The sequence below is a fragment of the Aethalodelphis obliquidens genome, unplaced genomic scaffold, assembly GCF_003676395.1.
Source record: "Aethalodelphis obliquidens isolate GAN/ISIS:26980383/991018 unplaced genomic scaffold, ASM367639v1 scaffold5, whole genome shotgun sequence".
NCBI classification, from domain to species: Eukaryota; Metazoa; Chordata; class Mammalia; order Artiodactyla; family Delphinidae; genus Aethalodelphis; species Aethalodelphis obliquidens.
Window position 1 is genome coordinate 18754810 of NW_020837949.1, and position 23201 is coordinate 18778010.

The 23201-nt window shown below is 39.5% G+C and overlaps 1 protein-coding gene across 1 annotated transcript in view; it reads right to left on the reverse strand.

Annotated features, from left to right (window-relative positions):
• EXOC4 (exocyst complex component 4) overlaps nucleotides 1–23201 on the reverse strand; it is an 837065-nt gene that overhangs the window by 101771 nt on the left and 712093 nt on the right. The window contains exon 14 of the mRNA XM_027101893.1: nucleotides 17448–17626. Coding sequence (XP_026957694.1) covers nucleotides 17448–17626 — 179 coding nt within the window. The remainder of the gene's footprint in view (nucleotides 1–17447; nucleotides 17627–23201) is intronic.

Sequence of the window (23201 nt, forward strand, 5' to 3'; positions counted from 1 at the left end):
CAAATACCTAGACAAAACTATAATTCAAAAGGATACATGCGCTCCTATGTTCACAGCAGCACTGTTCACAATAGCCAAGACATGGAAACAACCTAAATGTCCACTGACAGAGGAATGGATAAAGAAGATGTGGTACATATATACCATGGAATACTACTCAGCCATAAAAAGGAATGAAATAATGCTATTTGCAGCAACATGGATGGACCTAGAGATTATCATACTAAGTGAAATAAATCAGAAAGAGAAAGACAAATACCATATGATATCACTTATATATGGAATCTAAAGTATGACGCAAATGAACTTATCAACGAAACAGAAACAGACTCACAGACATAGAGAACAGACCTGTGGTTGTCAAGGAGGAGGTGGGGTCAGGGAGGGATGGATTAGGAGTTTGGGATTAGCAGATGCAAACTACTATATATAGAATGGATAAACAACAAGGTCCTACTGTACAGCACAGGAAACTGTATTCAATGTCCTGTGATAAACCATAATGGAAAAGAATATGAAAAAGAATGTATATATGTATAACTGAATCACTTTGCTGTACAGCAGAAATGAACACAACATTGTAAATCGACTATACTTCAATAAAATAAATTTTACAAAATAGGCTTTATTATTATACCTAATTTGTAGATGAGAAAACTGAGACTCAGAGATTAAAAATCATGTCCTGTAGCCCATAACCAGAAATAACAGTGTTTCTATGGGAGAACCACACTCAGAGCTTCTAGCAGTCAATTTACAAAAGAACTTCTAGAATATAACACATTCATTAGTCAATGAGTGAGTATTGGTGCCAAAACAAGTACTGCAGGAAAGGTTATTAAGGAAAGGAAAGACAAGTCAGAGTGAAAGGTCAGAAAGAACATTTTCAGTAAATAACATCCACATTTGGCGATAGAGACTTAAATATACTGCTTTAAATAAGGAAGTTAATGGCCAAAAATATTGTGGAAATCCAAAGGTAATCATACTGTTTAATCCTAGGGGAAATTCTTAACAGAGATAAATGGGTGCCTTGGGAGGAACTTTCCTGTGCTATGTAACTGTTGCTATCAGTGCTTGAATTGAGAGGGGAAAGAAAGGGAATGGAGAAAAAGAGCTGGCTCATAGAGCTGGCAGACATAGATTTACCAGCCAATTCAGCAAATGGAAGAAGGGTAGCAGATTTCAGGCCCTCACTGGAAGCATTTTGTTAATTTAATTCAATTTGATGAAACATTTACTGAGTACCTGCTATGTTCCAGGAGATAAGCCTTGAATTGGCTTTATTACTGATACTGATAATTAACACTGCCCTTGTTAACATCTGTATCAACATGAAGTACTACTCACTAGGCCCTGTTCAGCACGCCTGGGTTAGGTGTGATCTCTACCTGGTGCTTTGGTGTACAATCTAAGCCAATATGGGGTATTGATGAGGGAGAGAAGTCTCAGTACTAGCTGATCTGGCAGTGGTGGCAGGGTTGTTAACTAATTCACATGACTAATTCAGTGTGGAAAGTAGAAAATTAAGTGAACTGCAACATGGGTAAATGATCCCTACAGAATTTAAGCTAAATAGCTAGTTTCACTATTCTTGCTTCTCATCCTTTCTAAGTATATTATTGGGATGCACTTCTCAACTGTTTAGATGTTTCAAGTGATTCTGCTGAAGTAATAGAAGCTCTGTGATAATGAAGTCTTTTTGTTGTTTCACGATGAAAGTGAAACCTTAAGAAGTGATCCTTAGTAAAGGGTTGGTATACAAGGGAAATCATGGAATAATCCATTACCGCAACAGTGGACATAGAAATTACCATATTAGCACTTAAGAATCTTAACTTCTATGAGGTACATATATATAATGGAATACCACTCAGCCATACAAAAGAATAAAATAATGCCATTTGCAGCAACGTGGATGGTCCTAGAGATTATCATACTAAGTGAAGTAAGTCAGAAAGAGAAAGACAAATGATACCATATGATACCACCTATACGTGGAATCTAAAATGCGACACAAAGGAGCCTATCTACAAAACAGAAACAGACTCACAGACATATAGAACAGACTTGTGGTTGCCAAGGGGGAGGGGGGTGGGAAAGGGATGGATTGGGAATCTGAAGTTAGCGGATGTAACCTATTATATATAGAATGGATAAACAACAAGGTCCTACTGTATAGCACAGGGAACTACATTCAATATCCTGTGATAAACCATAATGGAAAAGAATATAAAAAAGAATGTGTGTGTGTGCATATACATATATATATGTATTTATAACTGAATCACTTTGCTACACAGCAGAAATTAACACAACATTGTAAATCAACTATACTTCAATTAAAAAAGAAAATCTTAAATTCTTAATCTAAAGACCAGAATGGCCTGAACTCCTCAGATCCTTATAAGAAAATCCTACTTTGGACTAAGTCATACTTTGCCACGAGAATTTTACTGAACATTACAGACTATAGCTAATAAAATCTTAGTATGTTAAAGTTATGGCAGATGTTTTAAATTAATGCATATTTACTTCTTATTTTAAAAATTCTACCATTTATGGCATTAATGAAGTGTCAGTATCCTGTTCACCTTCCTAGGGATATTCAGGGCTACTGAGACATTTAATAGTCTATAGTTATTCTGCTTTTTAAAAAATAAAACAATTTATAAGACATCTAACTGAAAAAAGTCCATAGGAACAATCAACTCAATGAGACATGTTACAGGTTAGTCCCTAATGAACAAAAGAATGCAGCTGAACACAGACAGAATCCTTTGATGCCTCTAAAAGGCCCAAGAGCTTCAGAGCTCCTACTGGCTCTGGAGTTGGATGGTCTGTCATTTTTCTTAATAGTTTTTACTAAAACCACAGTGCAGCAATTTCTCCATTTCCATTATCTCCTGATACGGAAGTACAAGTTTACAGAGAAAGTCATTTCATGAGAGCTGAGGTTTAACCTTAAGTTTCACTCACTGTGGCCCCGAATATACACACCCTGTGCCTGAGTTCAAAGGCCACATGGATCTTGGAAGGCTGTTAGACGTAAGTGCTCAAAGTTGAATTTCAAACGCAATGTACCAGTGATCCCTTGGCGGTGAAATTCAATGATCGAGCAGAATGGGCCAGTCGTCAACAGGAAGGATAGGAGAAGGGGGGAACTGGAGGCGGACTTGGGCACTTCACACTGAGCGCCATCATGGGCAAATATGGAGAGTAAAATGAGAGTTGGAAATGAAATATCCTTAGGATGGCTAAGATTGAGGCAACGAGTTTAAAGAGAGAAGAAACAGAAGGAAAAAACGACCCTTTATTGAGAGATCATTGTATAGTAGGCACCGGATCAGCGGCCATGCGTATAGTACTTGGCTTGATCCTCAAAGCAATTCCTGTGAGGGATTTAGGACACAGACAATATCATCGATGATATCAAAAGTGCCTTGTGCCAGGCCGAGGCCATGCTCCTCTGTTTTGTTGGTGCTGAGTAATAGAAATAAGGCAGGATTGTAACGTTAGATGTCGGTCTTGCCTCAGTATTGCATGGGTAGGGCTGGGTCAGGGGAGAGAAAGTCTAGGCATGGTGTTGAAGAAAAGCATCTCTCCCCGCTTGTTTGTGGGAACAGGAGGTGGTGGGAAGAGCTTCTGGCCACTGGTGTCGCTTGTGGCGGCCATCTGTCTGTCAGTGACCCTTGTTGTGCTTCGCAGATCGAGGCAGATCCAGCAGCATATGCAAAACTCTTTTGCGGGGGCATTCCTCTAGCACACTTCCAAGATTTCTGTGAGAAGCCCAAAGGCTGTTGGCTTGAGCAAACGCGTTAATTGGGCTTGTGGTACTTTTAAACAAATAATACGATGGTGGATTTTTCATCACATTCCCTCTTTCAGAAGTAGACATGACAGAAGTTCTGCACATCTCTCTCTGGGTAAAGTTTGAGCAAATATTTTTCTTCATAAAGCTGATCCTACAGGATGGCCTTTATAATTAGTGTACGAAAAAAAGACTCTGATGTTATTTCTGTTTTGATACTTACAGTAATAATCCATGAATCTTAAAATGAATATTTCAGTGAGAATTTCTCTCTACACGGTCTTTCTCAGTATTCTGGCACCACTATTTAAAGGCTGTGGCATAAAAGGTCAAAAATCTTGTCATCACTTCTTGAGTGAAGTTCTCTATTTCCCTAAAACTTGTGCAACAGACTCTCTTGGAGAAAATGGACAGGTCCTCAGTAGGCCCAAGGAGAGAGTTTCCGATAAAGTCAGAGCGTATGTGGCTGCTTTATTCTGATCCTTTGTTCAGGCTGCCTCACCCAAATCTCCCAGAGATTCCTCATTATAAAGAGAAGAGACTTGATCTTAATTTGAAAATAGAACTATTCCGTGAAAGTGGCCAAGATAAAACCTGGGATAAAATGTAAACAGTTAAAAGTATGTGTCATGGATCTTTTAAAAATCATTCACTTGGAACCACAGGTAGCTGAATTTTTTCAGACTTAAAATGTTAAGATTCTCAATAATGAGCTATATATAGAAAGAGATATTGTTTGAACTGGCAATCCCCCCCACCCCAGGTGTTAGACTAATGACTTTATCATTTTCCTTTCAGGAAGTTTCTCATATAAAGACAATCTTTATATACAGAGACCCACTTACGTAGCTTATCACCACCTTTCCAGAGGTTCAGGAATACAAAAATTCAAATAATACGTTGTCTTCTAGCAACATCAGGCTTCATAATACCTCATCTTTGCTGTACACTGTGTGTTTTCGAAGAATGAGGTTCCAAAGAGATACAGAATACACAAATATTGGAAAATAAAAAGAAAGAAAAAGAAGAGCAGAAACCCCAATTGCAATTAAAATGCAGTAGTCTTCCACTGCATATCCCAATGCTAGTTAATACAGACATTTCCAATAACTTTAAGTGGTGATTGTTAAAAAAAAAGAAATCAAGTTTGCGTTTCTTAAAAGACAAGAGGGAAGAAAATGACTTGTCATATCTGGCTGGTTCAGAAATATAAAATCCAATTCTGAAGAAGTAGAGATAAGAAAAGTGCTGTGGAAGTGCCGTCAGCTCAGCAAACACCAAATAATGAACAATGCAGAGACTGTCCAGCATGATAAAATACTCTATTAGAGGGACTGTTTTTAAATGAGTGATAATTGTGGCACATCCACAGTGAAAGGTTTTATCTGTAGCAGGAAGCTTTTGACAGACTTGCTGAAAAGTCACCTGCAAGTAGCACCTTCTTTAGATGAATTTGACCAAAGGGGTTTTCCAGAATGTAACATCTTTCTGACATTTACAGGATTTTTGCTTCCTTGAAGACTCTGATCAGATATTCTTGGTTTCTAGAAAAACATTTAGGTTTTTCATTAGTCTTAGAGAAAAGTCCTCATTATTCTTCCTTTCATAAAAATTGGATTACGTTGTTAGTTAAGAACTCCAGTCAAATTCACCTAGGATTCAACGACCAGACCTCAAAGATGTTAGTACACAGAATTAACTGCTATTCATAAACAACACTGTGCCTTGGAGACCTACACCTGATATATTCCTGTACCTCATATGAAGAAGAAGGGAATTCTTTTACATTTTTATTGTATAGTTTAGAAGAGTGGATATAAATTACAATATTGAATTTAGGATAATAAAGTAACTGAGAACCTTTCCCTAAATACGCGACTATAAAATTTGGTTTCAAAATAGATCCTTGGCGGGGGGGGGGGTGGAGGTTTTCCAGCTTCGGTTTCTTACAGCGGGTGAAGGTCAAGACCACCCCCTTTAAAGTGCACCCAGTGTCATTCACAGACGCATTCTGGGAGGCAGCGTGCCATTTATCTCGCTGCTGTGATTTTGGCAGACAGCTAGAGAATGGCATTGTCCCGGGGAGGGAAACAGAGGTGCGCTAGTTTGGTGTTCTGGGGCACGCTAGCAACAGGCAATTATGTTGTTCTTCTAGACACTGTGGTCTGCACTCTGAGAACAGTAGGGTTCAATCTAGATTTTGTCACCGTCTCACTTTGACCTTGGGCCAATGGCCAAACTTCTGTTTCATGATCATGCTTTGTAAAACTGAGAGAATAAAGGCTATTAACTGCAGCTTGAGGCAGGGATAAAGGATTAAGAATGAATGATTATAAAGGTCCTTGAAAAAGTATGAAATGCAGTCTAAATGCTGAGTGCCATTGTCATCATCTTGGCATCCTCTGGGACTGTCACACGCACACACATTCATGTATACCGTCCCTTTGTTACACTTTCCCAGGGGCTGGCTGACTGCAAAGGGTCTTTGTGTATTACTGATTAATAAGTAAGCTGTCTGAGAAAGCAGATTCAGTTTATATCCAAAAATGTTTTGGAACATTTTTCTAAATCCAATCCCACAAAGCGATAGAGATTTCTTCCATTCAGTCCAGGCCAGCCCTCTATCCTCTTTCTGTTTCCCCCATCAGGATTCATCTTTCCTGGTCCCCTGCATTTGTAGTACACCCACGCTTAGTTTTGAGGGTGAAGAAATTAAAAGACACACTCTTCTTCTAGTGAGAAGTTCATGAAGTCATGGCTTCATGTTGGTAAGGGGGCTTATCTCACATTTTAAAGCACCCAACTATCTGAGGGCTTTTCCAGGTAAGAGCTTACATTTAATAGCACAATCAGTGCCTTCAGGTACAATCTTTCACTTACTTCTCATTCATTATAAGAGGTTTTTTTTTTCTGTGTGGCGGCCAAGTCGGTCCCCTCCGATTTCTCGTTCAAAACCTGCTGCCCTAGTAGCCACTTCTCCTCACCTCCGCTCAGGGTGTCAACCCGGGTAATTCTGCATTTCCACCCTCTCCTCCGTCTGGCTCTGCTATTTCAGCATGCTATTTTAAAGCCCTCTCTTGCTTTCCACCTTCTTCTGCCTCCCCCTTTCCCCAGAGATTTTCATTCCTATTTCTTCTTCCTGTTTCCATTTTAGAGTTTTGTTTGAAGATACAATCATTCATCTGGAAGCTCCCAGTCACCACACTTAAGCCATCCATGATATTACCATATTTTCATAAAATATTTCCCTTCTGGATACAAATGTTGGCATTTTCAAAGAAACAGCCACATAATTCTTTACGAGTAGATACTTAAAACTCCAAAATTACATCAGAATGCCCACAGCACTAGCCCTCCATAGCTTCACAACTGATAATCACCTCCTTGCTGTGGGAGGTAGGGTGCTGTTTTCTAATCAGTACTCGGCACAGGACAATGGACTCGACAGATGACCAGCTGATTGATGAGAAGGAACTGTATTTGCTTCTGGCATGTTTTTCAACAACATCGGAACCCTCTTTTCATAGTTTTGAAAAACAAAAAGGACAGATGTTAACAGGGTTTTAAAAGCAACCACAAGACTTGAGATAAAAGAGAACCCTGAAGGGGTGGGAGAAGGTGAAGACCCAGCATTCGGGGAGCAGAGCAATGAGTGAGAGCCCCAGTGATAGGATTCATAGTAGTAACCCCAGGAACCCCATATTAAGTTCCCACTCTGTGTCTCATGCTTAGAACTCCAAGTTCATCATCTCATGTAACGGTTACACCAACCCAGTGAGGATGCATCATTGTATCTATTTAACAAGTAAGAAGACCTATTTAGTCCAGAAAGGTGAAATAATTTTCCTCTGGTGATACAATAACTTGCCTCATTTGTCCCCAAGTGTACTTGACTTCAAAATCAAATATGTACTACAAGCCTCCAAGACTAAAGGAGAAGCATGGGAAAGAGTCTATGAAATAAAAGAAAAACATAGAGGTTTAGAGGGAGGCAAAATGACCACGATCTAGGAGCCATGTGAGGGTATTCAATGAGAGGAAAGGGAAAAAAATAAGAAATGTTTAAAAAGGGGACTAACCCGTGTTATCAGTACTTAAGATGTACTGAGAAGAAAGGAACATGGGAACGGCATGGGTCAGCCTGAAGTTTGGATGATAATCAGTAGTAACAGTGCAGAGTACATCAATGTGGAGAAGGAGCTACAGGGGTCCTGATGTTTTTCCTTATAAAGTGAGAGAATAACCAGCATCTCCACTGTTTGTAACAACATGGGCCTCAGAAAGTTCCTAAGAACAACCAGGTGAACACCCTGAGCGCAGGGACTTTCTCCACACAAGTCTTTCTTCATGAAGGTAAATTTCAATCAGCTTATAAGTAACAATAGAGTACAATTAAGACTGAAAATGAACAAAACTGAATCATCATAAAATTGTCGTTTAGTGTTTTCATTCCTACAAAACATATGATTAATTCGGAAACTGGTACAACATAGAAGTGTATTTGGACACTTTTCAAAAAAGCGATAAAGGCTCACACAAAAGTAGAAGTTGTGTCAATTAGATAAGATCAAAACAAATTCCAGATTGGACACTAGGTGGGAAAGCCCTGAACAAGGTATTATTCCAGTGGTAGTGTAATTTTCTTAGTAAACAGTATGCTCATGAAACTAACCAATGACAATGAATTTGGAAGTTGTCAGCAATTGAGGAAGAGGAATGATAAGAGTGAAACCACAGAATGAGAGTCAGCTGAAGAAAATGACAACGAATAAGACCAAAAAATGATTATGGCAGAGAAAGCCCAACCTCGAAAAGAGGATTCGAGACACTAAGTATGTAGAGTTAGGCTAAGCAACTGCCGAGGAGGTGCTGTCTGATAACAGTCCACAAATATTTGAAACTTGTAAATACCGGAGCAGGAGAGAAATTACCAAACACAGAGTTTTAATTAAAAATAATCAGATGAAATCATGACAGAAAAATTCTGGCTTAATGGTTTGACAAAAGCAAAGCTGAAATGGGACAATGTCCCAGGAGATCTTGTCTAGGGACATTTTAATTCTCATTTGTGTCAAGGCAGAAAAACAAACAGCAAGGGGAGGGGGTGGGGGTCTGCATTTTATCTTCCACTTGCCATTAGGGCAGAAAAAGCCCATGATAGAGAGCTCTATTCATATTCAATTCCTATTCCACCTTCTAGAAAATGTTAAATCATAGTTGGCAATGTATAAAGGCCTCCTGGTTGGCGAAAAAACCATACACTCGAGGGATGGGGGGTGTACAGACACCTGGACCTTGTCCATCTTTCTTTTCAGTGATATAATTGACTTGTAAACACTTCTACATTCATTCAATTGGTTTGGCAATCACAGCCTTTTGTGTTAAGAGAGACACTGATTCCTGTGCCCTTCTCATTTCACTGATTTGAAAAAGGTAAGAGGAAGGTTTTTATTTTTAATCAGACCTGGGGGACAGTTTGGTTAACTAGGAACTGCTAAGCAGAAGTGGGCAGCTGTCCTGACTCTAGTATAGACACGAATTACAACACTCTGAGCCTGGTGTTCTCGTCTGTAAAATGGGAAGTCATGTTAACCCAAAAGATATCTTGTTAACTCAAAAGATAAACTTTTGAGACTAAAACTGGCAAAATAACTATCAAGCATTTCCCAAATATAAGAGCTCTAGAAATTAAAGAAGAAATTCTGGAGGGCTCAAAAATCAGTGGGTCTCCACCTCGGCTGTTTGTTGAAACTGCCTGAGGAGACTTTTGAAAGCATGGTACTCTGGGCATCTCCCGCAGAGAGTCTGACCGGAAGCTCAATAGGTCATCCTAATATAAGCCGAGGATGAGAACCAATCCTTTAGGACAGTGGTTCTCAACCTCTGATGTGAATGGTTTGGGGATGCCCAGGCCACATCTTGGAACGATTAAATGAAAATCTTTGGGAGTGGGGCCCAGCATCAGTATTTTTTAAAACTCCCCAACTGATTACAGTTGACATGCAGCTAACTTTGAGAATCGCTACTCTAAAAGGACATTTGTCAGGAAATAAGTTTCACTTGTAAGTGGGTTTTCAGTCAACACTGCACATTAGAAGGACCTAATGTGAATGGGTTAAAATAAAACTTTATTTTTGGTGAAGAAAAGTTCAGATAGCTCTTTTAATCTCAGCATGGCTTTGTCTGAAATTAATAGGTTTGTATACATTTACTAAGGATTGTTTAGCACATGTGGCAACTAAGAAGTAGCTGCAGGCCCGAATCGAGTGGCTCAGGGCAGAAAAAAACATCTCCTTCCGTAGGCCTTTCAGACCCACAAGATTATAATCTTTAGCAACTGCATAATTGTGACGACTATTTTTTTAAGCAGCTATTCAACTTGTCCAAACATTGGGCTTATAATAGATGCATTCATCATGTTAAAAAATGGTCACTAGAAAGAGAGACAAAAGCAGTTTGCGGTGGGAAAGTGGAAAGTCAATCTAGAGTTCAGAAGGAACTGTCTAGAGGGGACTATATGAATCGCAGGCACAAAAATCAATCCCAGAACATCACTAGTGATAAGTTATATTGATAGCAGTTATCCTTGATAGATGCGATGAGAATGTTTTTATCTTTGTGGTTTTCCTTCCCCAAACCCACCAGCCCTGTCTAATCATGAAAAGAGATTAGACAAACCCATATTGAAGGACATTCTGCAAAATATCTGACCAGTATTCCTTTAAACTGTTAAGGTCGAGGGCTTCCCTGGTGGCGCAGTGGTTGAGAATCCGCCTGCCGATGCAGGGGACACGGGTTCGTGCCCTGGTCCGGGAGGATCCCACATGCCGCGGAGCGGCTGGACCCATGAGCCATGGCCGCTGAGCCTGCGCGTCCGGAGCCTGCACATCCGGAGCCTGTGCTCCGCAACGGGAGAGCCCACAACAGTGAGAGGGCCCGCGTACCGCAAAAAAACAAACAAACAAAAAAACCCCCCAAAACAAACAAACAAAAAAAACTGTTAAGGTCATCATAAACAAGGAAAGTCTAGGAAACTTTCACAGTCTAAATGAGGCTAAAGAGACAATGACTAAATGTATTATGATATCCTAGAGATGGGAGCTTGGAGCAGAAAAAGGACATCAGATAAAAACTAAGGAAATGTGAATATAGACCTTAGTTAATAATAATGTATCAATATTGGCTCATCTGTTGCGACAAATGTAAGATGTTAACAACTGGGAAAACTGGGTATGAGATACACAGGAATTCTGTACTACCTTTGCAACTTTACTCAAAATCTGGAAGTATTCTAAATTAAAATTTTTCTTAAAAAATCAATCTCTGGACATATTAACATTCATCAGTGAACTGAGGTGTGGAATTATATTAGTAGCTGGAATCTTTGAGAATTGTGAGTGAAGTGTAATGATTGGGCAGCAGCCAGGTTTGAAACAAGCAAAAAAGAAACCATAGTCATTTCATATTGGTTGACTTGAACATTTCTAAAAATAATTCAATCAAGTAATAAAGTAACCAAATTGCAACAGAAGTCATCTGATGGTGTGCAAATCTGCCAATAATATGAAATTACATTCCTGCAGTAGTGAAGCATATGCCCTATCTTGTGCCTATGCTGTGAGAAGTAAATGATTCTGAACAAATTATATAAATATAGCATAGGACAGTGTTTACCAGAAGTTGTTCCATAAAAGAAAAGTCCTGTAAGATGCTCTGGGGTGAGAGAATTCCATTGATAAAGAAGTTTGGGAAACACTGCATTGCTGTAATTACTCCGTTGACATAAAAAGACTTTAAAAGTTTTACTGTATGCAGGAACTACATTTAAGGTTCTTTAACCTAATGGGTCTCAAGTGTATTTGACCACTAAACTCTTTTCCCTTTAGCATCAATAGAAAAAATTTTGGACAAAGCCAGGCCTAACACATACTTCTCTGTCAGGGGATTTGGAGACTGAACAAGTAAAGTATTTATCCATGTCTTGATAGAACTAGGTGGACATTTCAAGTATGTTTCAAAAAGCTAACTGTATGAACTGGCATTATTTTAGAACTTTATCAGTAGCGAACTAAGTGTTGATTTATAGCACAATCCAACAGAACTTTCTGTGACGATGGAAATGTTCTACAACCTCGCTAATACAGTGGCCACTGAACATCTGAAATGTGGCTAGTGTGACTAAGCAAATGAATTTTATATTTCAGTTAGTTTTAATTAATTTAAATGTAAATAGTCACACAAGGTTAGTGGCTGCTGCCACAGGAGAGTGCAGTAGCTAGAAGATACTCTGTTAACATGATAACAAGACAGGTAGAGTTTCTAACTTCGATAATATTTGTAGAACAAAAAAAGAGGGAGAAAAATTAATAAGATATTTTATTACAACTAAGGTGAAATGCAAAAAGGGATATGTGCAATAGTTCCGTATATTTAAAGCACAGAAAGTCTGGTTACACACAAGACGATGATCAGAAATGATCAGTAGTTGACTGTAGGCATTAAAGTGCTTTCATCAAAAAAAAAAATACGATGACCTTCCTGGATGGTTTAATAGGAATAGGGTATGAATGGAACTGTTATCACTGCCAGTACTTAACCTTGGTAATGGTCAAGACGATGATGTAGTAGAGAGAAGATTAAAGTGGCAATTTGAGGGCTTGTTTCCATACCAGTTCAGGCAGAGACATGCAGAGTGACCATTCTGAAGCCTTGATTCCTCCATGTGCAAAACATCTGAGTTAGACCAGATGATTTCTAAGATCCCTAAGAATAGTTCTGCTTTAAGAAAGAAGTATAATTTGCACACTTATGTGTCACTGCAGCATTATTCACAATAGCCAAGAGGTGGGTGAACTCTGAATGTCCACTGACAGATGCCTGGATAAAGAAAATGTCGTATATCCATACAACAGAATATCATTCAGCCTTAAAAAAGAAGGAAATCCGGTCATATGCTATAACACTTTGAGGACACTAGGCTACAGGAAATAAGCCAGTCACAAAAAGACAAATACTGCACGATTCCACTTATAAGGGCGCATCTAAAAGTAGTCAAACTCATAGAAATGGAAAGTGGAAAGTGGTTACCAGGGATTGGGGGAGAGGGGGAAATACGGTATTTATTGTTCAGTGGGTACAGAGTTTCAGTTATGTGAGATGAAAAAGTTCCAGAGATCTGTTGCATAGTAATAAATACAGAGTTCACGTGACTACTGTACTGCACACTTAAAAACAGTTAAAATGGTATGTTTGATGTTATGTATATCTTACCACAATACAAGAAAAAAGAAGTATATAAATAACTGCATAACTAATACTGCAATTCATGAACCAATTCCAGGAACCAAAATTATGAGATTTATTTGACCCTGTGGTTTTGCAAAAAAAAAAAAAAAAGATTACAGTATGACTTTTTATTATCAATGCACGTGGGCACAGCAAGAACTGCGGTAACAGGAGCTGAGGGAGCCAGAAGGGGATACAACTGGTGTTGAAGGAACCTGCAACATGCGCCACATTCACAAAGGCTAACAGTCAAACCACCATCCGAGAGAGTGTAAGCAAACTTGAGCCGGATCTGGGCTCCTACTTCTGCTAGATTTGGTTGCCCTGGACTCAGAGACTGGGTGGGACCCTCAGGCCAAAAGTTTTTAATATCCAGAGATGGGCAGGTAGAGACCAGGGAAATGTTTTCAGACACATTAAAGTATTTCATAGAAAAAATATTCAACATTTAATTTCTGAAGAATAGGACAGAAGAAAGAGGTTTAGACTGAAGCAAAGGGATTTTAATAAAAAACAGATGACCTCCTCGATGGTAAGGTTACTTAAAGAGCAGAATATATAATCAAGGAGGTTTTAGATTCTCTAACCCTGGAGATTTTTTTTTTTTTTACAGAATCCGAGAAAGAGAGGAGGCGTCCCCTTGAGGAAGCAAATGCAGTCAAAACAAGCTCTGGAGCCCCCTTCAAGTTCTCTGTACCCTATTTTTAAAGGCAACACATCCTTAAAACAAAGGGATAAAATAGAAAAGAAAATCATTAGTGTTCCAATTGAATACACTCTTAATTTTTATCTAGGTCACTATTTTCTGAGAATTTTCTTAACCATAACAGTTAATCTCAGACTTCTTATTTACGATTGTTACAAACAGCAGATATTACAGATACTATCCTGTGCCTTTACTACAAGGTTGAAATTGTGATCAATGAGAGAAAATATGTATAAACCTAGATCCTGAATGCCCAACGCTACATATGATTCTGCTCAACTTCCTTGCACTGAAAGCATATTTGTTAAAACAGACCCTGAACATAAAGACATTCTAGAAGTGGGAGTGGGAGACTGAGTCGTGGGTAAAGAGTCAGAAAACTAGGCATATACAGAGAGAGCCTGAGAGACCCATGAGAGGAGGTCAAGTTAGGTCAATCCAAGTCTTCTCTAGGACTGTTTCAGGAGCTGTTGGCAAAAATGCTCTTTTTGTCTGGGATCAAATAATCTTGGGGCTGCTGGTAACCAAGGATGTTGCCATACGAAAAGGTCTTACCTGAGACGGAAAGCAATAAAGGAAATACACCAAAAATAGAGAAAGTGGGGGAGAGAGAGCAGGTGTGTAAACATGTCTGTTACATGGTGTTATCTTGTGAACCTCTGGATCCAGCCACACCTGAAGTCTTTTGATTTACCAGTTTTATAAATTGATGCATTCTTTTTCTTTTAATTGGGCTGTGACTTTCAACAGAAAGAATCTTAAGTAGAACAGGGTTAAGGAAGGCTGAGCAGGGGAATACCAGGAGAAATGGAGCAGGAACCATGGACTGTGAAAGTTAAGAGCAGTGCCTTCGGAGTAGTCAGGATCTACAGGAGGTGAGGAGACTCTTTTAAATGTAAAGAACACAGAGTGATGCTTAGGCAAATACTAAAAGAGATGGAAAAACTGTCTTTGAAAAAATGGTCAACTCTTATCTCCTGGGCAAGTGGCCAGCCATGCTCTGCCATTAAAATGCAATACTCTCTTCACTATGACATGAGATATTTCAGGTGGAGGAGAATACTGCTATTAATATCTAAAGAGATTTTCTACTATGAAAATAATTTTCTGCAAACTTCCTCCATTCCATTCTACTAGTAGCTTCTTAATTATAAGAAAGCATGGCATTTACCATACCAAATAGTTAAAGGATGTGGACAAGAAAAGAAACTTTTATGCTTCTTTTCTTGCCTTTTCCCCATCCTGAGTCTCTGTGAGTGCTAGACAACAGTCTGGCATTTTCTTCATGCTATCGAGTCTCCAGACTTGGCAACACTTTTGTTGAGGTAATCATCTGGTTCACTTTTCAAAAGAATAATAAAGAGCTGTCCTTTATTCCCTTTCTAAAGTCACACTGACATGGCCAATCAAAGTAACCCATTCCCTGCTTTGTTCAAATTATAAACATCAGTGGGCATCCCTCCTGGGAATTCAAAGAACAGCCCCGTGTGGGTGAGCAAGGCATATTGTTAGCAGAATAAACCAGGTTTGCTGGATGCTCTGTTTTTACAGAGACAACATAAGTAGTGATTACAGTTCACTTGGGCTTTGCACTGATCGTCAAAATGCTAACAGTCACTTAAATCACTCACTGGCTGGAATAATCACCCTGAAAGGAACTGAGAGGGTACAGCCTATAAAATGGAACTGAGCACATGAGAGGTATTAATGGGCATGGGACAAGAGGTCTCTGTCAGAATAACAGAGGTGCTGGAAGACGTGAATTAGACATCAGCTGTACTAGGGACTCTCGGTGACGTGAACAGAACAGGTAAATGGTGTAATTACAAAGTTGACCGTAACTCACAGAGCATCTTTCTCTTTTTGAGAACAGCTGAAGCCAGGTTAGACTGTGTGAATCACTCAGTGGCTTGCTGTGGAGGCTGTGTCCTATTCTGCCTCGTGGAGCTCTTTTAGGATGGACAGAACAGAAACCTGGGAGGCTGTGCTGCCAAAATAAGAGACTGCATTATGAAATACTGGACTTCGATGGCCCACCGAACGAGAGGACTCCTTCCAATCATCACTAACAAACCAACCCAAGCAGCCCTACATTTGCAAGAGTCAAAGGAAACTAGGAAAAGAGGCATCTGGTCCCTTTTCAGAGCTGTTTATTTTGCAACTAGCAAAAGGGAGTCAGCTCTTGCTGACTTTTTTTTTTTTTTTTTTGGTGGAGTCGGGTGAGTCTGGGAGATAAAATGGCTTATTCTGACTACTACTTGTGACAGGTTCCCTGATATGAGGTCGTTATAAAGTTGAAAACCTCTCAAGGATACCTACTTAGGCAGAGTCTGCTCAGACCCGATACTGAGTCCAAACTATCCTTAGTAGGTGAATACATTTCTAAGAATAAACATGTACAATTTTATCATCAGCTAAAAGTACTATTTTAAATACTAAAAAGTGCAAACATAAGAGTATAAATAAAAAGTAATATTTGAAGATTTCTAAAGCAGAATACCGTAATCTCAGAAGCCCCCTCCTTCCATCTGCTTTCCTCACCCCCTGTTGACCCCCAGGACAGCTACACAATCAGCATGAGATCATAAGTAAGTGAGCATTCAAAGGTCTCCTAGACTCTGCCCGTGGGGCCTGCATTTCAGGGCATAATTTACTCTGGTTTATTTCATCCACATCTTCTCCCTCTCTGGGCTGGAAATCATGGTTAATCAAGCAATAATAACTTTTCAAGAGACAATGATAAAAAATAACTTTCTTTGAAGTCCACAGTCCAAATAATACAAGTTTTTTCCTTCTAACAATCTTCTAACAGTTCGTTCTAATACTAACTTCAGAGCTGATTCAGTTTCTTTCATGTTCTTGCTGTGATTTTGCTTTTTTCTATCCTGTTTTCTGTCCCTCCATTCATGCATTCAAATCTCCCATCTCCTTTATTCCTTCTTCATATCATTTTTTCTTTGCCTTTAACTGTTTAACACTTCTGAACTAATGCTTTTAAAAAACATTTGTGCTATACTTATTGAATAAAGTTTATGTGTCCCAAAGTTTTCAAATTATTTTTGAAATAATTGGTCATTGGTCCTTGATAGAAAAAGGTTTCCCATTTTTACTTCAGACCCTATTCCTTAATTTCCTTGAGATGTATAATGAGGTTATCTTTCAGCCATCTCTTTTCCAGAATAAATGTTTTTCTCATTGTCTCTGTTTTCTAGCAACTTGATCACTTCTATCATTCTCTTTTTAGATACTTTTTCATTCGTTTTCTATCACTTAAAATGAAAACATCAACTGCGTGCTCAGCTTTGAGCTCTGAGACACAGTTTCTACCCTTGAAAAGTTGTAAGAAGGACAAAATGTATTGCTTTCTGTGCTAAGACACAGTGGTTCAATCTTACACAATCCGGTGTTTCTAAGGTTTAACATCAAGCTATGTTAACATGGGCCTTTTTGGCTTCCCATGCCCCACGTGGGGAAGCTGAGATTACTTCCTTTCACAGAATGACAAAGTACCAGAGGCTCAGCACAAGCAGAATTCTTGCACAGATCTTCCAACAACTCGGACATGTCCCCTTATGGCATTTCAAATGAAAGTATTCAGTCTAGTTCCTCAGCTGTCCCCACAGGAACCACCCTGCTGGTACTTACTCTGGGATGTAGAAAGATTGGAGAAAGCCGACTTTGTTCGACCTGCTAACCATTCCAAGCTCTCATGCATGTTGGCCAAGGCTTTGAGGTCGCTGACATCACGGAGGATGTCCTGTGGAGGGATTAATTTATCACCCAGGTTCCCAATAAGAACTTCTGACTCCTTGCCAAAGGCTGCTCTGCAAAACAAATCAGAAACACACTTTACTTATAGCATGGAAAAGATAGGGGTGGACAAGACATTCTAAGGCATGTCTAGCAAAATGGTTGTTATTGTCACTATATTACAGCATGCTATTTTTCCTAGGTTTAATTTTGTGAGAACACTATCTTATACATAAACTGGCTTCAAATTACTCTTGTAGGAGAAAGAGTTCGTGGAAGAAGAATGAAGCGACTCTGATGCTTGTACCCTCAACCAGCATGGGCCTGACCTATACAGTGATGGTCCCTGGGGATGGCTTTGATGCCTGCTCTTCTGTAGGTTTTTCCCTTACCTCTTCTGCTATGGAAGTTGAAGAACAGCTTAGGGTGTTAAGTATATACACGGTTTGAAGGTGATTATAATATATAAAACAAACACATTCACCTGGCAGCTTGAAAATCTTTTAACCTGTTCAAAAGCGGAGGGCACAGCCTCTTTGAGAAAGCAGATTATAGTTGAGATGGACGACAGGCCTCATTCATTCATTCATTCATTCATTTACTTGTTCTAACACGGATCTGAGGCAAGGAAGCTACACAGCGTCAAGGCATTCATTATTCGGACAGAGAAACGAGTACGAATCAATGAGGGATCCTTTTACTGGCTGAAAAAACATAATCAAGTAGATTTCACATACAGTCCAGGGTCTTCATCATGTTTTTGTTTTGGGGGGCTTGAAAAATCACGTTATGTGGGGTTAGAGAAGAATGACATTGGAAGGGATCCTAAAGACCATATGGCACAGGCAAGGCACAGATGGAGAAATGGAGGCTGATGTTCTGCCTACAGGACACACAAGAACTGACCCATAGTTCTCTTTCTTTCAAAAACAGGGCTGAAATGATACAAGATGACTGAAGATGTTAGGGAGAAAAATCATGTCTTTTCAGGAAAGTTATACAGAGGTGGGTAAGCAGAGATGATGCTGTCGGAAGGTAGAACAGGTAGCTGAACAGTTTTCTGTTAAGTCCCCAAACTTTTAAAACTCACAACACCTTAAGTTAACAGAAGCAAGGGCGTTATTTCAATAGAACAAACCAAACCAAGTTTCAAGCAAGCAGTGATTATTAGCAGCTGACACACAGTCAGAATGGTGCTTAACTGACACAGGAATTTAGTGCTCAGCACTACAGCAGACACTCAAGGTTGAAAGAGGTTAACTGCTCCGAATTAAATGCCTATTCAATTATTATTAAATGCTACCAAGCAGTGACTCATGATAAGGCTTCTTGCTTCAACAGAGGGTAACATTTTTTATGGGAAACTCACGATTGAGTTGGTTAAGTTGTGGCTACGAAGGCAATAACAGTGCAGTGGACAGAGCATGGGAACCCCAGGTGTGCAAACAAACCTTATTCGGGGGTCCTGTAATAGGGCTTGGGTGGGGCCTGAAACTCTACATTTCTGATGAGGTTTAGTCTCCTTATGGGGGAAGCATGCTTTCTTTGAATCATAAGGGTTAGAGCACAGGCTTCTAAGTCAGGCAGACCTGGGTCTGAATCCTAAATCTGCCACTCACTCACTGTGTGATGCTGCTTAACTGCCCTGAGCACTGTTAGCTAGGGGTAATAGTACCGACCTCATATGAAATAATGTAAGATGTAGATGAGGTGATTTAAAGATCTTTACTGGGAAAATCTCCGTTATTACAAAAGGAGAGAGAAGAGTATATAAATAATAACAAACTTCCATATACCCGTCGCTCAGCTTCAATTATTAGCAACTCATGGTGAGTATTATTTCATTTATCCATATCTACTCCCCATCCCCCTTGGAGTATTTTGAGGCAAACCATTCAGGTGATGTGAAGTGCGTAACACAGTGCATGGAACTGGGTAAGAGCTGGTAAGCTGTAGCTGTTATTATTCTTAGGTCTGCTGAGGCTGGTTTATTTAGCACCAATCCAGGGTATGCTGTGACAAATAAATTGAAATAGATGAGTGACGTGAAGTAATTAATTAGATCGCAAGGGCTGGTTTTACAAATGGAACAACATAGCAAATGTCACTGTGTCTCAGAGTCCAGACTTCTCAGAATCTTTAAGAGGTAAGTCATTGCGACAGAAACCACCAGTTGCCTACCCGGCAGCCATGTTCCCATGCCTTCTCAGTCAAAGGACCTTGATATCGCTGTGGTAAGCAAGGTACCCAACGTAAAAACAAAATCAGCCAAACCAAAAACCCTGCTCAGTTTCCCAGCCCCTCTTGTTGATGTGGTGGTCAATAAGATATAAACTGGAATCAGGAAATGGGCTTCCGAGAAAGTCCTTCCAAGCAGTCTTAGTTGGCAGGGACCTCTTTTGCCTTCCCCTTTCTGGAATTCAGCCAAGGTAAGTGAAGCTGTGGTAGCTCTTCTTCAAATACCAGGTGACCTTGAGTACGAATATCATGCTGAGAATAATGGCGCCAAAGACAGGAGGGCATGGGGGCACCGATGACATCATGGAACTGTCACACGGCCCCAGACGATACATTTCTGGGCTTCATGTTATAGGAGAGAAAATGAAACCTTATTTGTTTAATTTAAGCCACTGCTATTCCAAGTCTCTGCTAGTAAGCAGCGAAATGTAATTTCAACTGACACTATTATCTAATTAGCATAAGTGATGTCATCTTCAGAAAACTTTCTCTGAATTTAGATATCCCTAAAATTGAGTTACTGGGGAAAGCAAAACAGTATCTCTTCCATGATTTGAGCCCAGCAGACAGTTATAGTATCTTCCCCTTGGCTATCACTCAGTCAAGTTGTAAATATTTAGTTTTCTTAATCTGTCCTTATATATCAGCTCTCCCAGCCCCTTAATCATCTTTGATAGCTATAACACAAAAAATGCCTGTGAGCTGGGTGGTTAAAAAGCAACAAGGGAGGCAAACTGCCTTTGAAAAACAGGCTTGGAGCCATTTTTACGCATGTAGGTGTAACCCTGGGTGGAATGTGACAATCAAGACAAATGTATTTATGTAGCAGTCTAATCTACTTATGCGGGATCTCTGGGACCCGGGCATGTCTGCCGTGTGCTGCCAGCACTAGACGTCTATCCCATTCCCCTTTGGCTCACAGAGATTTGCTTAACTTCCTCCGATGGGAGAGCAATAGATGGAGAAAAATACAAACTGCCTCGTGTTGAATACATAGTAGACATCTCATTTGACAGGAATCCATAATCACCCCCTGAAAACCTGGAGAGAGCACCAGAACCATGACATGGAGAACAAATGATTGACAGCTATAACCATTTCACACGAAAAACCATTCCTTCGAGGATTTGTGTATGTCAAAGAGTTTGGTGGACGGGTTTTATGTGTTACAATAACCTTAAGGGGATGGCTCTAGCTGCTCAACTACAGATTTTTTCCTAAACCCTCTAATTAATTAAATAAATTATGGCATATCCACACTGTGGAGAACTATGCAGTCATTAGAAATTACATAGTAGAAAATATTTGATACCATAGAAAAAATGTTTGATATAGTTTATTTTTAGCCATAATATGAAGTTGAGTAAAAAAAAAACTGTAGTCACTCTATATTTAAGAAGAACATAATTATATATCTATATGAACTGAAAAAAGATTGGATATCTATATACCAAAATGTTAATCGTGTGACTGGATCATGCTTTGTGTTTCTCTGTATTTTCTATACTTTCTCCAATGAACATGTTTACCAAAAACCTGAAAGCCCTACCACAAATGAGAAAACCTTCCAGATGGACGCATCAAGCATTTTAACCTGGAAAATTGGAGGACACGGGTATTACAGTTACTTGAGCCAAACTGGAGGCAATGGTTGGTTGGTCTAAAAGCTGGTTAAGACCGTGGCTTCAGGCTTGCTCAAGATGCAGTCAGAAGGGGACCCTCCTGCACTGCTGGTGGGAATGTAAATTGGTGCAGCCACTATGGAGAACAGTTTGGAGGTTCCTTAAGAAACTAAAAATAGAGTTACCGTATGATCCAGCAATCTCACTCCTGGGCATACATCCAGACAAAACTATAATTTGAAAAGGTACGTGTACCGCAACGCTCATAGCAGCACTATTTACAATAGCCAAGACATGGAAGCAACCTAAATGTCCACTGACAGATGAATGGATGAAGAAGATATGGGGGGTGTGTGTGTGTGTATACACACAATGGAATACTACCTAGACATAAAAAAGAATGAAATAATGCCATTAGCAGCAACATGGATGGACCTAGAGATTATCATACTAAGTGAAGTAAGGCAGACAGAGAAAGACAAATATCGTATGATATTATTTATATGTGGAATCTAAAAAAATGATACAAACGAACTTATTTACAAAACAGAAATAGACTCACAGACATAGAAGACAAACTTATGGTTACCAAAGGGGGAAGGGGGGTAGGGATAAACTAGGAATTTGGGATTAACAGACACATACTACTATACATAAAACAGATAAACAAGGACCTAGTCTATAGCACATGGAACTATATTCAGTATCTTGTAATAACCTATAATGGAAAAGAATCTGAAAAAGAATACGTATATATGTATTTGTATAGTCGAACCACTTTGCTGTACACCTGAAACACTGTAAATCAACTATACTTCAATTTTTAAAAAACATTCTCGGGGCTTCCCTGGTGGCGCAGTGGTTGAGAGTCCGCCTGCCGATGCAGGGGACACGGCTTCGTGCCCCGGTCCCGGAGGATCCCACATGCCACGGAGCGGCTGGGCCCGTGAGCCATGGCCGCTGAGCCTGCGCGTCCGGAGCCTGTGCTCCGCAACAGGAGAGGCCACAACAGTGAGAGGCCCGCGAACCGCAAAAAAAAAAAAAAAAAAAATGTTCTCAAAAAAACCAAAAACACAGATGGCAGTCAGTGTCCACTGTGGAGGTCTCATGGCTAGAGTGACTACCCCCAGCACCTGGGTTAGTACTGTTTCTTCTTTCTAGATCTGAATTTTTACTTAGCCTTCATCTTCTGCTTATTATGAAAGCACATTATTTACTGAAGATATTCAATATGTTTATGTGAAATGGGCAGCAGAATAATCATTATCTGGAGAAGGTGAAATAAGAGGCATTCAGTCATGGCCTAAAGATACTCTGATATACCCAGGAACAGACATCAGAACCCAAAACTCGTATGTTTCAGGCACTGAACCTATGTGAGAAGTCACCTTTATTATCGGTAGGCCAACATGCTCACGCAGAAGCCTAAAACACTGAAGGAGTGTGTTAAACCTGTTCAGTTTAATTTTACCACACAATTATAATCTTTAAAGAGCTTGAATCTGACAAGAAATCATTTAAGAGAACTTTGCCAAGAGTGTAAAACCTGTTTAATTTAATTTTACCACACAATTATAATCTTTAAAGAGGTCGATCTGACAATTCATTTAAGAGAAGTTTGCCAAAGATGTGAAAATTGTCTCCATTTAGTCTTTAAATAATTCTGTTATTCCCTGAAATCTTAGGAGGAAAAAAAAAAAGTGCACTTTCAGCAGACTAAATGCACTTATGAAAGAAACATCACAAATAGTTTCAAAGTGACTGATTTGCAGATCTGGGCTACATTTGA